Here is a 16,083-nt window from a genome sequence, read left to right on the forward strand (position 1 = left end):
TCGCGCGTTCTGTAAACGCGACACAACTAAGTATTCTGTGTCATCATTTGTGTCATGCTTGAAGAGCATGCATCACAAACGAGTTACTTCTTGTATCGCTTGTCTTACAGTGTGACACAAGAGCAAGGTTGTGACGTGCTTTTACCAAAACGACACAAGAAGTTTATTATCTTTGTGACACGCTTTTATAAAAGCGACACAAACAGTGTTATCTTTGTGTCGCTCCTTTTTAAAAATGCGACACAACTAATACGAACTACTATTTGAATATATTTGTTTTTTTGGCATCCTCATAAACCTCTCTCCCTCCCTACTGTTCCTATTTCAGAGGGTTTTACAATTTCTCAGAGTCCCGCAAAATGAAGAAGAAGAAGAGGTAACTATGTTTTACTCCGCTGCGAAGTTATTGAGAACTACGGTCGCCGTTGCTAGAACCAATAAACCCTCCCTCTTAACTCCACCCTTGAGATTGTTTAACGACCGATTCAACGGTCCAAATGCAAGCCCAATTGCTCTTCAGATGATCGATTACGCTCTCTCTCTTGCCCAATCTCAGAAATTAGGTTTTCTTTATTATTTCTTTTCATTTTAATTTTGGGATACGATTTACATCAATTTCGTTTTTGAATTGGTTTTCTGCAACTTTATGAGTAGATGAATCTTATCTGCAAGCTATGCTAATTGCAAGCTATTCAATTCGGTTTCACTATACGATTACTATCTCCTTCTCTCAATTCACTGTTTATTTGATTTTTTGGGGGTTTCGAACTTTAATTGGAAACTGAAGCAATTTCAAGCAAGTTAAATAGAGCATGATTGATTTTTTTCTTTGATTGTTTTGCCTAAAGCTCCGCTAATTAATCTTGCCTCTTCTTCTTCTTTGTTCCTTTTCAACTTCGATGTTTGATTTTTTCTCTTCTTGAGGAGTCTGGTTACTCTTCCCCAACCCAAACCGCCATCACTGAGGATCTCTGACTTACTGTACCAGAGGTATACAATATTTGTTTGATGCTGATTCTATTAGCTTGTTTTGATTGTGTTTGATTTCTAATGCTTTTGAATTCTGGATCAGTATTCGTTATTTGGTTCATTATCGAATGTGAGTGCTATGGTTGGGGCTATTGCAAGAGGCCATATTGCTGAATACATTGGACGAAAAGGGGTAGGAACAATGAGTGCTAATAATTTATTTTTTTGTCCTTTGCTTTAAGTTCTGGATTACTGAGTTTTGCTTTCTGCATTCGTAGTCTCTAATGATTGCGGCTATTCCTAATATTATTGGATGGCTTGCTATATCTTTTGCCAGAGTGAGTTGAAATGATAAAGCATTTATGTTCTGAATGATTCTAGGTTTATATAAATTTCTTACATTACGATGTTAATTATATCTAAGGGCTAGTCTTTTTGTAGGATACTTCTTTTCTCTACATGGGAAGGTTGTTGGAAGGTTTTGGTGTTGGAATCATATCATACACGGCAATTTTTGAGGATTTCTTGATTGTTTAATTGGGAAATTTGTGCCATGTTATACTTACTGGACCTGTCTTCTTTGTAATCTGCAGGTGCCTGTTTATATAGTAGAAATAGCACCTCAAAACCTGAGAGGAGCTTTGGGCTCTGTTAATCAGGTTGGTTTTGTTTCTAGGCTTATTATTATTATTATTATCATAGTGAACTAGCTGGCGTTGTCGCACTGGAACCTTGATTTTGAAGAGTTTCCACTTCAGAAATGTTTGGTGTCCGAAACTCTCCTAAATTTTTGGTTCTATAATTTGAGAAAATTGGAAACTCGGGTTTTAAAAATTGAGAACTCATCTCTTAAAATACAATGCAATTTTAGAAGGAGAATCACATTATCAAATCTCCAAATCGTCATGTTTGAATCACATTGGATTTGAATTAGATCCATATTTCTTTTTATAGCTTATTTCCTTCAAAAAGAACTTTTCTTTTTCTTTCTTATTATGTAACTTTGATGATTCGCGAAGCCAACTGGGCCGAATCCAAAACACGGGCCCAACCCACGATAACTTAAGCCCATGGTTCGAGTTGAATGAGCTCCTAATAAAGGAAAGCCCGAAATCCTAATAAATACACTAAAACCACCCATTCAGAGAAACGGTTATAAGGGACCACGTACCTAACTACGTGGGGGGCGTGGCACAGGAGGAGTAACCGCCGAAGGCGGTTACCTAAAGGTGCTTATAAAAGAAATAAGGAAGCTAGGAGAGAGGTAGTTTTTTCACATCTTTTCCTATATACACGATTATCAATTTACTAAATTCCATATAAAACTGACTTGATCGTCGGAGAGTTTTCCCGGAGATCTTGTCTCCGGTTTTGTTTTGCAGGTTATTACTACGAGAATCATCCAATCAAATTCGGCAAGTTATCAATTGGTGCGGTGATCGTGGACCTTTTTTACCAACATCTGGTTAAAGGTACACCAGGAACATGTCAGAACCATCACGAATAACCGGAGTTACAACCAGATCAACTAGTATGAACTCAAGAGGTCCACGGACCGTGAGTTCGCAGCCTGCGAGTACACAGCCTGTGATACCCAGCTCGTCGAATCCTTCAGGACAGTTGAGTCCATTATTGGAGGTCCAAGTGCAAACTGAGATGGAGATGTCGAATAGTGAGTTCGTGCAAATGGCAGGACAGGTCTTGGCTACGAATATGAGCCAAGCGGCTGGAGATCGAATGATTAGTTTATTAACTGCAATCGCTGATCACAATACCGCCATGGCGGCTGCCCCTCCAGAACCCGTTGTCACCTCGACACAACCATCAACTATTCCTGCCATATCTACGCTTCCGCAGTCGTCTCGAGAGACAATTCGAGTGGGTCAGAGTAGTCGCATGACACCACATAGCAATCCAGGCAACTACTCGCACCAAGATCCTAATATGACGATCCATCCGACCTGGCAAGCATCCCAACCGATGTCAGGAATGCAAGGAAATTTTCCGCTACAACAAACGGAGTCCATAACTGGAGCGAATATGTCTGGGCGGGAGCACACTTGGAATTTTGATCCAATAACTGGACAACGGTTAGACCCACAACGAGAACAAGTGTCAACACAGTATGGCAGGTGGATATCACCCAGAATTCACCAGCAGCGGATGGAAGAAGTTCGGCGGGAACCCAATACTAAATTGGAAGATCAACTGCGAAACATGATGGAGCGAATGGGGTACACTCCTAGGGCGAGAGCAGTGGTGTAGAGTGATTCGCCTTTTGCCCCATCGTTGCGGGAATTTATTCTAGATCACAGAATAAAGGCACCGGCGATACCTAAATACTATGGGGATCCAAATTCTGACCCTGAGGTGCATGTCAGGAACTATAGAGAGTTAATGGATGTTGCAGGAGCAAGCGAGAGCATAATTTGTCGATTGTTCTCGACCACTTTGGGTGGAGCAGCATCCGACTGGTTCCGATCTCTACCCACCGAATCCATTCACAACTGGGCTCAGTACAGTCGTGATTTCTATGCAAAGTTTGTAGGTTGTAAAGCAGCGGACGTGACGGACAGACAGCTAAAAGAGATCAAACAGAGAAATTACACGTCGCTGAGGGAATTTGTCGTGGCATTTAATGATATCCTGGTGCGGTTGCAGAATCCAGATATCGTGAGCATTCGCAACATAATGGCAGATGGAACCACAGACTGGAGCATGCGGGAGGAAATCATTCGCAATAAGCCACGTACGGTGGCCGAACTAATGAAAATAGCAAAGGAATTCATGGAGGTGGATGATGTTAACAGGGAGCATAGAGCTCAAACCAGGCGAGAGAGAGATGCGGCTAGATCCACTTCAGACAATCGGCGCCATCAAAATCAAACCCAATCCAAGGGTAATTTTGTCCGAAAAAGTGATCGCTCCTTTCAAGGAGGGGGATATCAAACACCATTGAACACGACTCGCCATGAGGTGTTACTTTGGATTGAAAAGAACCCCTTAAAGAAAGATGTGCAGTTTCCCAAGGCGAAAGGTCGAACCAGTTTGGGGCGGTATCCTAATAAATACTGCAGGTTCCACAGATTGAATGGTCATGATATGAATGATTGCTACGAATTGAAAAGGGAAATCGAAAAGCTGATCGAGAGAGGCAAGCTAAGTCAATTTGTTAGAAAAGAAGCGACTAATGACAAAACAATAGTCCCACATGAAACAGAAGCAAGACCAGAAAAGAAGCAGAAAAAGGGAGTGATTAACGTAATAGCTGGCGGAATCTATGAGCCCTCAACAAAAAGATCTCGCCGTGAACAGCGAAAAAGCAACACAAATAGGGGGGATGCCCTCAATTATCCATTTGCGCGAATCATGGAGCCGCATGCGGATGCGTTGGTGATCACGGTGGCCATTGAAGGATGGGACATCAAGCGGGTCCTTGTAGATACAGGCAGTTCTTGCAACGTTGTTACTCGAACTGCATTCAACCAGTTGGGGATTCATGATGAGCGAGTAGAACATACTTTCATGGATGTAATTGGTTTTGGAGGTCAATCATCTCAAACCAGTGGACAGGTTGTGCTAGAGACAGAAATGGGCGATAAGAACCTAAAGTGGAGAGGGGATCTGGAATTTGCAATTGTGGATCTTCCGTTGGCCTATAATATAATTCTGGGGCGTCCGTTTCTATCAGAAACGGAGTCGCTCATTTCGATGAAGCATTTGACATTGCACCTGCCAACGCATCAAGGGCGAGTGGTTGTTGAGGGTGATCAGCTTACATCTCAACAAGCTTATACAATATCGCTTGAAAAAAAGCCCGATGAAGAAGATAAAGTTGACGAGAAGTTGCCAGCCGAGGCGTTGGGAGAAACAGAGTTATTCGCCATTTCAGATGACAAGAAAGTAAGGATAGCAGCAGAACTATCAGAAGAAATGAAGAAGGCCATTACCGACGTGTTGATCCAATGCGAGTCGGCATTCGCCGCACTAGATGAAGTGTTGAAGGGGATAAGCCCAGAAATAGCAACACATCGACTGAATGTGGATAAAAGTGCAACCTCGGTGCGGCAGAAAAAGAGGGGGCATGCGCCAGAACGACAGAAGGCGATTGAAAAAGCAGTAGCAGATTTGCTAAAATCAGATGCAATCCCGAGAGGTCACCTATCCAGAATGGCTAGCCAATGTAGTATTGGTTAAAAAGCCAAATGGAACATACAGAATGTGTGTAGACTTCAAAGATTTGAATAAAGCCTGTCCGAAGGATATGTACCCGCTACCTAACATTGATATATTGGTAGATGGGACTGCGGGATTTGAAGCTTTGTCATTCACTGATGTGAAATCCAGTTACCACCAAATACCAATGGAGAAAGCGGATGAGATCAAGACGTCATTCATAACTCATCAGGCGACTTATTACTTCAAGGTGATGCCCTTTGGACTGAAAAATGCGGGAGCAACATATCAGCGGATGATGAACAAGATATTTTCAGACAAATCAGGTGAGAACTTCTCGATTTATGTAGATGACATGATCATTAAAAGCAAAAAAATGCAAGATCATCCGCAGGATATTAAAGAAATTCTGGAAGTACTGATCAAATATGGCCTCAAATTAAACCCGGAGAAATGCACGTTTGGAGCGAGAGCAGGAAAATTCCTGGGTTTTATTGTTAGTGGCAAGGGAGTTGAGGCGAATCCTGAGAAGGTTAAGGCGGTGATGGAGATGAAGACTCCAAGGAGCATAAGAGAAGTACAACGACTCAATGGGCGGTTGGTGGCATTAGGGCGATTCATATCATGCTCTGCTAGAAGATGTCTACCTTTCTACAATGCCATAAAAAAATCTAAGTCCTTCGAGTGGACTCCGGATTGTCAAGAAGCATTCGAGGGGATAAAGCGATTACTATGTTATCCGCCCTTGATGAGCAGGCCAGTGGATGGAGAAGATTTATTTATTTATGTATCCGTTACCAGCACGGCGATATGCACCGTAATGGTGCGAGAAGAAGAAGGGCAACAGTATCCGGTGTACTATGTGAGTAAAGTCTTAAAGGATGCAGAACTTCGATATTCGAGGTTAGATAAAATGGCTCTCGCAGTGATAACCACGACGGCTAGGTTAAAGCCATACTTCCAGGCGCATACTATTATTGTGAGAACTGACATTCCAATGCGAAAGGTATTGCAGAAACCTGACGCATCCGGAAGATTAATGGAATGGTCAATTCGCTTGGGAGAATTCGACATTCGTTATGAAGGAAGACCAGCTTTAAAAAGTCAAGTACCTGCCGATTTCGTGAATGAGTTCACGTGGGATGAAAACGAATGTCCAAAAGTACAAAAAGAAGAGTGGAGTATGTTCACAGATGGAGCATTATTCGTAAATGGGGCTGGACTGGGAGTTGTTATCAAAGGTCCGGACGTTATTCGCCTGTACTATGCAGCAAAGTTAAGATTCAAAACTACTAACAATGCTGCAGAATATGAGGCAATGATATGCGGATTGAAATTGATTAACGAGCTTATGCCAGAAAGAGTGGTAATCTACAGCGACTCTAAGCTTATGATAAATCAGATCACAAAGAATTATCTGGTGAAGCAGGAAGATCTGGTTAAATATCATCAGGTTGTTAGTAGATTGACACTGGAGTTAACACATAAAGGAATCGTCTAGGAGATGGTGCATGTTCCAAGGGGCCAGAATAAGAAGGCTGACGAGTTGGCAAAAGCGGCAGCAAGTAGGGACCCATGGAGCCAAAAAGCATGTAATTTGGAAATAAGGTCGTCACCAGCATTCGAAGCCGACCAGATTATGGTTATCGAAGAGCTAGAAGATGATGAAGATTGGCGGATGCCCATTCGCCAATATCTGGAAAATGGAGATTTGCCGGTTGATAAAAGTTTGGCCAGAAAGCTAATTGGGCAATCAGCGAGATACTCAATTCGAGATGGGACTTTGTACCGGAAATCGTATACATGCCCATGGCTGAAATGTATTAGCCACAACGAATGAGATTACGTGCTGAGAGAACTCCATATAGGAATTTGTGGTGCACATGAGGCATCCGCAGCATTGGCAAGAAAAGTCAAGTTGATGGGATATTATTGGCCAAAGGTGGTGGAGGATTCCCAGAAAATGGTAGCGGAATGTCGCAGCTGTCAAATCCATGCGAATGAAAAGCATGTCCCTGGAGCCGAACAAGTCACTATAATGACGGCGTGGCCATTCGCGACGTGGGGGATCGATATAGTAGGCCCATTCCCAGAAGCAACAAGGAAAAGGAAGTACTTGGTAGTCGCGGTGGACCACTTCAGCAAATGGGTAGAAGCAAAGGCAGTAACCGCTCAAACGCCTGAGCGAATGATCGAGTTCTTACGAGAGAACATTATCATGCGGTTTGGAATCCCGCAAATGCTCATAACCGATAATGGTACCCAGTTCAACTATGTCAAATTCAAAGCATATTGCGAAAGCATGGGGATCAAGAATCATTTTTCCTCCATAAATCATCCCCAATCGAATGGTATGACAGAGGTTACCAACAGAGCCATGATTCAGGGCATCAAGAAGCGACTCGGTGATAAGAAAACGGGTTGGGTGGATGAGATACCGCATATGTTATGGGCATACAGAACTTCGGTGAAAGCAGCGACAGGCGAAACACCCTTCTCGCTGGTTTATGGGGCCGAAGCAGTTCTTCCTGTTGAAGTCAAGTCACCTACAGACAGGGTGATTTATTACTGCGCCACCCAAAATCCTATCAATGTTAAGGATGCATTGGATTCTGTTGAGGAGCGAAGAGAAAAATCTTACATGCGAATGGCAGTATACCGCAATAGAATCAAAAAGTATCATGACAGAAGGGTGCGAAAGGTGATAATCAACGAGAAAGACTTGGTCTTGAAAAAGGCGGACAAAATACAATCCAGAGAAGGCAAAGGAAAATTGGGTGTCAATTGGGTTGGGCCTTACAGGGTATCCAAGAAATTGGGACCGCCAACCTTTGAAATAGAAGAAATGAGCGGGAAAAAGCTCCCGCGCACCTGGAATCTAGAGAACTTGCGCCAATACAAACAGGATGAGTAGTTAAGGGAAATGACGAGTACTCTTTTTCCTTTTATGAGTTTTTTCCCACTTGGTTTTCTGATAAAAGGTTTTAATGAGGATTTGATCCCACACAGTTTATGTATCCATGTAACGTGAAGTTTTTTTATTTTTAGCAAAATAAAGATATTCAACGGTTACAATTATTTAATATGCAACAGCTGAATGCATGTCCTTCTCAGCTGATAATAGAAACACATAAATGTGTTGCCTACAAAAAGAAAGGCAGATGCATGATTACGCATGCATGATTACGCATCATTGGAAAGACATTGGAACTCTGCCAGTCAAGGAGAAGTACCTCATCCATGTCAGCATCTTCCGCCTCCAACTTGTCCCATTTTTCAGCTAAATCCTTTTCAGGAATGGAAACTTTGGGGCGAATGAGTACGCGCTCTGGATGCTCATGTTCATAGGTCGCATGGATCCGCTCTCCATACCAGTAGATGCGGGAGCTATCTTCAGCTACGATCTCCTTCGCCTTCCTTTTTTGCATCTCCAAAGCTTCGTTGGCCGAATTCAGATTATCAACGGCCTTCTGAAGCTCATTGGACTTAGCCTGGAGTAATTTAAGAGCTTCCTCCCTCTCGCTGACAGCTTTCTGACAGGCATCCTCGAGAAACTTTACCTTGCCTTGGACATCATCAAGGAGCGACTTCTGAGTTGCCAATTCAGTACCAAGGTTTTCCAGCTCTCTCGCCCTTTCAGCATCCCTACAGAGGGCACCCTCCGCAAAATTGATAATCTGCACATGGGGCGACACATGAATGGAAGAGCAAAAGGAGGCGTATAGTTGAAAGATAGAACGTGAGTCAAAAGCAGTATACCTCTATAGCACGCTTCTCAATTCCTTCCATAGCAGTTGGAAGCGGCACCTTTTCGCGGATGCGAGAGGCAGATGGGAGTCGTCCAAGGACATTGCCTATAGAAGAAACAATGTCCTTACAGGAAAAGCTCACAGCCTTACCGAAGGTTCTAGTCCACTATCCGCTCATATCGGGGATCGACTGCGAATGCGTAAGGAAAAGAGTCAGGAGAATACGATGTGGCGGAAAATAAAGAAACCGAGAAACGTGAAAATAAAGAAAACGAGAAAAGAAGGCAAATTATAATACCTCATGGAAGGAAGCGTGGTACTTTTCCTTTGATGGCGAGGATACGGGCGTACCACCAACAGGCAAGACCGCAGAAGTGTTTTTCTTCTTAGGGCGGGAAGACTCTACATCCGCATTGTTCTTCCGTTTCCGATTTAATGTAAGGTCCTCAGAAACGGGGTCCGGCGGCACGGAAACAAGGGAAGTACAAGTCGCCTCGACAGAAGGAGACGCCCCCACAAATGGATTCGCCCCTGCGGAAGAGGTTGCTTCCGCCAGCCGTTTCTTCCTCCTCGCCAAAGCTTTCGCCTTTCGATCTGCAGCGAGTTGGGATAAAGGGTCACCCCTGCAAAGGGTTAAAAGAATTCATCAAAAGGGAAATAAACTAACAATACCTTGTACGAAAACGCGATAAGGGATATAGACAACATGATCTCCCTCGCGATAGGCAATCGCCACTCGGCTCCTTAACATATGGAATGCCTGATCATACGTCCGTATGAAAGGGGGAGTGTTCTTCAAGAATTTTATAATGGCGGATTCTTCCTTGCTCGGATAACCAAAGTTCAAACTCTTTACATTAGGTCGACCTCAGTGGCGAAGAAAATTTGGATTCTCTTCATTAAACTTGATGAAGAAATAAGACTTATCCCACTCGCGGATTTTGTTCGACTTCTCATCAAAGCCGTAGTAACCGCTCTGTCGGATGAAGGTAAAATACTCCCCCGAACTTTTGAAGTGGTGAAGCTTGGAGAAGATCTTGAGCGAGAAGGAGACCTCCAGACAATCCGCCAAAAATTTATCCAGGGTCAAGTCGGCCCATCCATTGGGATGCAGTTGTCCAGGTGCGATTCCATAACCATCAAGGATGGAAGCAATCTCATCCGCCAGCGGATACGTGAAACCGCAGATAATTTGGGCGACAAAAATGGTAAAATACCCCTTTGAGAAGTCGCCGGGACCTCTATTTTCCCCGGGAATGCTTGTTTCCAGGCCTTGAAGCCAGGGGTACTGCTCCCGCAAGTCGTCAATCGTCTCGCGGCAAACTAAGCTTCCCGACCTATCCTTCTTCGGTAATAAGCGGGGAGTTGGGATAGGTGGTGGAATCAACTTCCTAGGGTCGAAACCTAGGCCCTCATCAGTCGTATTCGCCAGATGGAGAAACTCGACGGGATGAGAATCAGACCTAGGAGAGCTAGTTGAAACTTCATCGATCATCTCATCAACCTCATGGGGCACCTCGCGATTGTAATTTTCGTCGAAGGGTGTGAAATCAAGTTCAGGGTTCGACATATCGGTAAGGGAAACGAACAGAAATAAAATGGTTGAAGGAGTTACAGGAAGAGAAACTTACATGTGAGAAAAAGCGCAGGGAAGAACGAAGACAAGAGGGTTGATGCTGGAGAAGAAATGACAGAAAACAAAAGAGCTACTGGTTAAAACCCCCAAATTTCAAATACCCAGACGAATGTGAAGAGTTGCTTGGACATATGAAAAGACCCTAAAAGGGCTCTTACCAAACCAGGGGGGAGGCATGTGATGATTCGCGAAGCCAACTGGGCCGAATCCAAAACACGGGCCCAACCCACGATAACTTAAGCCCATGGTTCGAGTTGAATGAGCTCCTAATAAAGGAAAGCCCGGAATCCTAATAAATACACTAAAACCACCCATTCAGAGAAACGGTTATAAGGGACCACGTACCTAACTACGTGGGGGACGTGGCACAGGAGGAGTAACCGCCGAAGGCGGTTACCTAAAGGTGCTTATAAAAGAAATAAGGAAGCTAGGAGAGAGGTAGTTTTTTCACATCTTTTCCTATATACACGACTATCGATTTACTAAATTCCATATAAAACTGACTTGATCGTCAGAGAGTTTTTCCGGAGATCATGTCTCCGGTTTTGTTTTGCAGGTTATTACTACGAGAATCATCCAATCAAATTCGGCAAGTTATCAAACTTATATGTAATTTTTCCTATTTTATATATAAAAAAGTCACAAATGATTTTAAAATTTATAAATATAAATTGTATTTTTTAATTTTTGCAAGTTTTCTCCATGTTTTCTTACAAATATGGTTTGTCTATTTTCGTTTCCATGCGACATAACTAGCAGGTAATTTTTGATATGGATATCCAAATTTTATCACATCCATAGTTGATGAGTACGTTATATTTTTTTATGTAGCTCTCTGTCACTATTGGGATCATGATTGCTTATCTGCTTGGACTTTTTGTTCAATGGAGAATACTAGCAGTTTTAGGTAATAATTTGGAAATCTCTCTTATGGCCCCCACTGTTTTTTTTAATTGTCTAGTTTCTTTTCTTTTCTGGTGTATGTTTTTCTTTTGATTGCCAGAATTGTATTAACAAATGAGCTTGTGCACTCAACCTTAGGTGGTCAGAGATGAAAACTAGAATTGCTATATGATGATAAATCTTTTGCTTTGCTAAGTTTAAATCTTTTGCTTTGCTTAGATTGGTTTACCTTTTATTGGTCATTTCTGCTAATTGCTTTGTCTGATTCCATTTTCATGTTAATAAGATTTATTTTAGGAAATTTAATGATGCAGAGGAAACATTGACGAAGGCATTGAATAAAGCAGAGCAACTTTTTGGTGGGTTACAGAAATCATAACTTTTGAAAGATGAAATTGGAACAAAGGTCAAATTCAGATGATTGTGCCTGAGTGCACCTACTAGACTTAAATTCAGAAGCTGCACATTGTTTTTAGGATTCTAAAATGAAAATAGGATGTTTTAATCTCAACGCCTCGTTGCTCTGTTTTGAAGAATTTAGAAATATCACATATGGAGGAGACTTTAGTTTATCAGAATATAAGTTCATTAACTTAGGATTTGGTTTTACTTTAGTCTTTAGATTTAGAATTGTTATTATGAATTATGTTATGATTATAGAAGAGTTAGTAGTTAATTTGAAATTTTCATGCATTTTATGGTAATGATTATGGATAATTGGACAGGTTGAAGCTTACAAACCAAATGATTCAGCCTGCCATGGTAGATTTGGGATTACTCCAATAACAGCTCCAGTTGTAAGATACTTTTATGGTTGATTTTATGATCATATAGATGGGTCTAATTTTGATCATGTGTTTATAGTTTGGAGCATGAGGCATGCCTATGTTTATCTTTGTTATGGTCTGCATACAATGCTGAATGTTGTTGCAGACAAGGTGGGAGTTGGGGCTGCTATTTTGATTCGATCTTGTGCTCCCATTACTGGTATATTTAAGTATCATTCATTAACAACTGCTTGCCATTGTGTTTGTGTTTGTGATTTGGCTGTAAAAGTTTTGCCTTCCATAGAGTGATGAATGTCGTTAGCCTTCATCCTTGTCTCGAAGGAAAAGAACACCCTGCCTTTCAGTGAATTTTATATATTATGGAGTCAACAATTAATTCATTACTTTGACATGTAATAATTTAAGCATGCATCCGGATATGGAAATATTGGATGAAATTGGGAGTGCAAATCATAAGTCAAATAAACTTACTAGTAGAGTAGGACATGGCATGATATTACCCAAAAGCCACACTATCTGGTCAAATAAACTTGTTGAAGATAAAGTATCAGCTGCTAAGCTGGAGTTGTGGTGGTCATTAATTTGATATCTCAATCTCATCTTAGCTTAATTACAGGGTTAAATACCATTCAGCAACGAAGAGGTTAGAAAACTGAGAAGCCTGTTCTTCTTGCTGGTCCTGGAAAGGTCAGTCAGTATGCAATTAAAGTCTATGTGCTATAATAAGTTCATTTACTTACATGTAATGTATTAATTTCAGATTATCCTCTTTGATTGATCAGGTTGGACATGCATTGGGGATTTCAAAAGAATGGTCTAATCATCCTCTTTATTCTTCTAGTAAATTTTTCATCTGGTATTAAGAAAATGTTTAATTGGTTGGTGGTGTTGATAAACTATATGGTCAGGTGGTTTAGAGATGTTGGATGGACCAAACCCAGAAAATATAATAGTTGGGCCACATGTTGGCATCGAATACGCTTTACCGGAAGAGTAAACTTGCTAAGCAACCATGGAGCAAAATCTCACTTTCTCTTCACCAATTACTTTTCAAACATAAGCTTTTAGTATGCAACAAAATATGCCTATCCTTATTCAGCTATTTGCAACAAGGCCTCAAATACTGTTACATCCAATATATTTTTGTATGCTTACTTCGATAAAAGGGTTATCTTTAAAGACTCTATGCATTTGGTTCCAAATATCACTCGTACTTTTAGCAATCACTCATAATTTCTGTGCATTTGGTTCCAAATATTAGCTCTCTGCAATCACTCATAATCACTAATTATTTCTCTTTATCGCTGTTTGGTAGATTATGATTTTTGTACATATCTCTGTATCAGTCTATCAGTCTCTTGTATTTAGTTGTAACTTTTTATTTTGTGCTTCAGACTCTTTGAGCACGCTTCCACCAAAGTCTTGTACAATTAACAAAACCATTTGCATTTCAACCTTGGATGAATTCAGAGGAAAACATTGGCAATCTTCTGATGGTATGTCCCTGGTTAATCTCTAGTTACTTCATGTGCTTGTCTGCTTATTTGATTTTCGATGAAGAGTTTTTATTTGACTATGTCCTTGAAAAAAAAAGATCATTACATTGTGCACTGCTATTAATTTATTAGTTGGTTCAACATTCATTACAGTTTCCCTATTTCAACGAAAAACATTTTGCCTACAATTACGTCAGATTATTGTGGTAATATTTATGCTTGATTATAGTTCAATATTAGAGCTCCATTCAATCCAAAAAATATATATATATTTTTAAAAAATATCAATATTTTGCGTCGCGCATCAGGAAGGAGCGATACAAAGTGTACCAGATTAATCAGGGAGCTTGTGTCGCGCACCCTTGGAGCGCGTCACAAGAATTATCATATGTTGTGTCGTGCACTCTAGAAGCGCGTCACAAGAGTTATCGATCTATTGTATCGCGCGCTTGATAAGTGCGACGCAACAGATGAGTAGCTTGTGTCGCTCTCAAGAGCGATGCAAAGTTCTTGTGTCGCACCCCTGTTGTGTCGCACAAAAGTGCGACACAACAACATGAAAAAGTGCGACACAGTAAGCATTTCTGTACTAGTGGTACGGCGTTGATACGCGGTGGCGTACTCCATATTTTTTCATAAGTGTTTCAAAACTCTTGTTTATAAAATGAGTACCGCCATCACTAACGATAACTCTTGGATAACCAAATCTACAAAATATATCGTCAAGAAAATTAACGACAACTTTAGAATCGTTTGTCGGGGTTGCAATTGCTTCAACCCACTTTGAAACATAATCAACGACAACTAATATGTAAGTTTTACCATTGGAAGGGGGAAAAGGTCCCATGAAATCTATTCCCCACATATCGAAGACTTCAACTTCTAATATGGTCGTGAGGGGCATCTCATCTTTCCTTCCTAGATTTCCTGTTCTTTGGCACTTATCACAACGAGTAATAAATGAACGGACGTCTTTAAACATCGTAGGCCAAAAAAAACCGCTTTCAAATATTCTAGCTGTTGTCTTGTTAACTCCATTATGTCCTCCATAAGAGCTAGAATGGCATTCCGATATTATGGATTTGTATTCATTTTCACCAACGCATCTCCTAATTATCCCGTCACCACAAGTTTTGAACAAAAAAGGATCTTCCCAAAAATATTGTTTAATATCGAAGAAAAATTTCTTCTTTTGTTGGAAATCTAATCCTTCCGGAACAATATTGGCTGCAAGATAATTAGCAATATCTGCATACCAAGGTGACATGGCACTTTTTATTTGATAGAGGTGTTCATCAGGGAAATCATCTCGTATACCGATAGTTTCACCTATAGGACCGTTTTCATCTTCAAGTCTCGATAGATGATCGGAGACAAGATTTTCTACTCCCTTTTTGTCTTTTATTTCTATATCAAATTCTTGTAACAATAAAACCCATCTAATTAGACGTGGTTTTGTATCCTTTTTAGCAAATAAATATCTTAATGCTGCATGATCAGTATAAATAATAACTTTTGAACTTAATAAATATGACCTAAACTTGTCACATGCAAAAACTACGACTAACATTTCTTTTTCTGTTGTGGTGTAGTTTAATTGTGCACCAGATAGTGTGTGACTTGCATAATAAATGACATGAAGTTTCTTATCTTTCCTTTGACCTAGAACACATCCGACAGCTAAATCACTTGCATCACACATAATTTCAAATGGTAAATCCCAATCGGGTTTAGCAATAACAGGTGCACTGACTAAAGCTGTTTTCAATGTTTCGAAAGCTTTAACGCATTCTTTATTGAAATCAAAGGTTGAATCTTTCATGAGTAAATTAGTAAGTGGTTTGGAAATTACAGAAAAATTCTTAATAAATCTTCTGTAAAAACCAGCATGTCCTAAAAATGATCTCACTCCCTTAACAGTAGTTGGAGGGGGTAATTTCTCTATTACTGAGGTTTTTGCTCTATCTACTTCTAATCCTTTATAGATATTTTGTGACCTAAAACAATTCCTTCGTCAACCATGAAATGACATTTTTCCCAATTTAATACCAAATTTGTTTCTTCACACCTAGACAAAACTTTATCCAAATTTTCTAGGCACGAATCAAAAGAATCTCCATAAACTGAAAAATCGTCCATAAAAACTTCCATGATATCTTCAATGAAATCATTAAAAATCGTAGTCATACAACGTTGAAATGTTGCAGGTGCGTTACATAGACCAAAGGGCATTCTCCTATATGCAAATGTTTCGTAAGGACATGTGAAGGTTGTTTTATCTTGGTCATCCGGGTAAATGTATATTTGAAAGAATCCGGAGTAACCATCAAGAAAATAGTAGAAAGCATGACCAGTTATCCTTTCGA

At 40.7% G+C, this 16,083-nt stretch overlaps 1 protein-coding gene across 12 annotated transcripts; it reads left to right on the forward strand.

The window, feature by feature from the left end:
• Positions 1-318: 318 nt before the first annotated feature.
• On the forward strand, positions 319-13,663 carry LOC136218219 (uncharacterized). 12 transcript variants are annotated; one of them, XM_066004987.1, is made up of 10 exons: positions 319-990; positions 1,073-1,162; positions 1,563-1,628; positions 1,989-10,968; positions 11,046-11,139; positions 11,362-11,437; positions 12,159-12,230; positions 12,838-12,908; positions 13,004-13,035; positions 13,130-13,400. In XM_066004987.1, exon 4 carries the CDS (start codon positions 3,367-3,369, stop codon positions 5,164-5,166), a length of 1,800 nt encoding a protein of 599 aa, XP_065861059.1. In that variant the 5' UTR covers positions 319-990; positions 1,073-1,162; positions 1,563-1,628; positions 1,989-3,366; the 3' UTR covers positions 5,167-10,968; positions 11,046-11,139; positions 11,362-11,437; positions 12,159-12,230; positions 12,838-12,908; positions 13,004-13,035; positions 13,130-13,400. The 12 variants fall into 12 exon arrangements, with proteins under 12 accessions (XP_065861059.1, XP_065861060.1, XP_065861062.1 ...); XM_066004988.1 differs by having other exon boundaries at positions 11,046-11,119; XM_066004990.1 differs by having other exon boundaries at positions 11,087-11,139.
• The last annotated feature ends 2,420 nt before the right edge of the window (positions 13,664-16,083 follow it).

This window comes from Euphorbia lathyris, chromosome 2 (assembly GCF_963576675.1).
Source record: "Euphorbia lathyris chromosome 2, ddEupLath1.1, whole genome shotgun sequence".
Lineage (NCBI taxonomy): Eukaryota > Viridiplantae > Streptophyta > Magnoliopsida > Malpighiales > Euphorbiaceae > Euphorbia > Euphorbia lathyris.

Bases quoted from the DNA above. Each gene is read 5' to 3' on its own strand.
- LOC136218219 (XM_066004991.1), top strand. From the start codon at position 3,367: ATGGATGTTGCAGGAGCAAGCGAGAGCATAATTTGTCGATTGTTCTCG.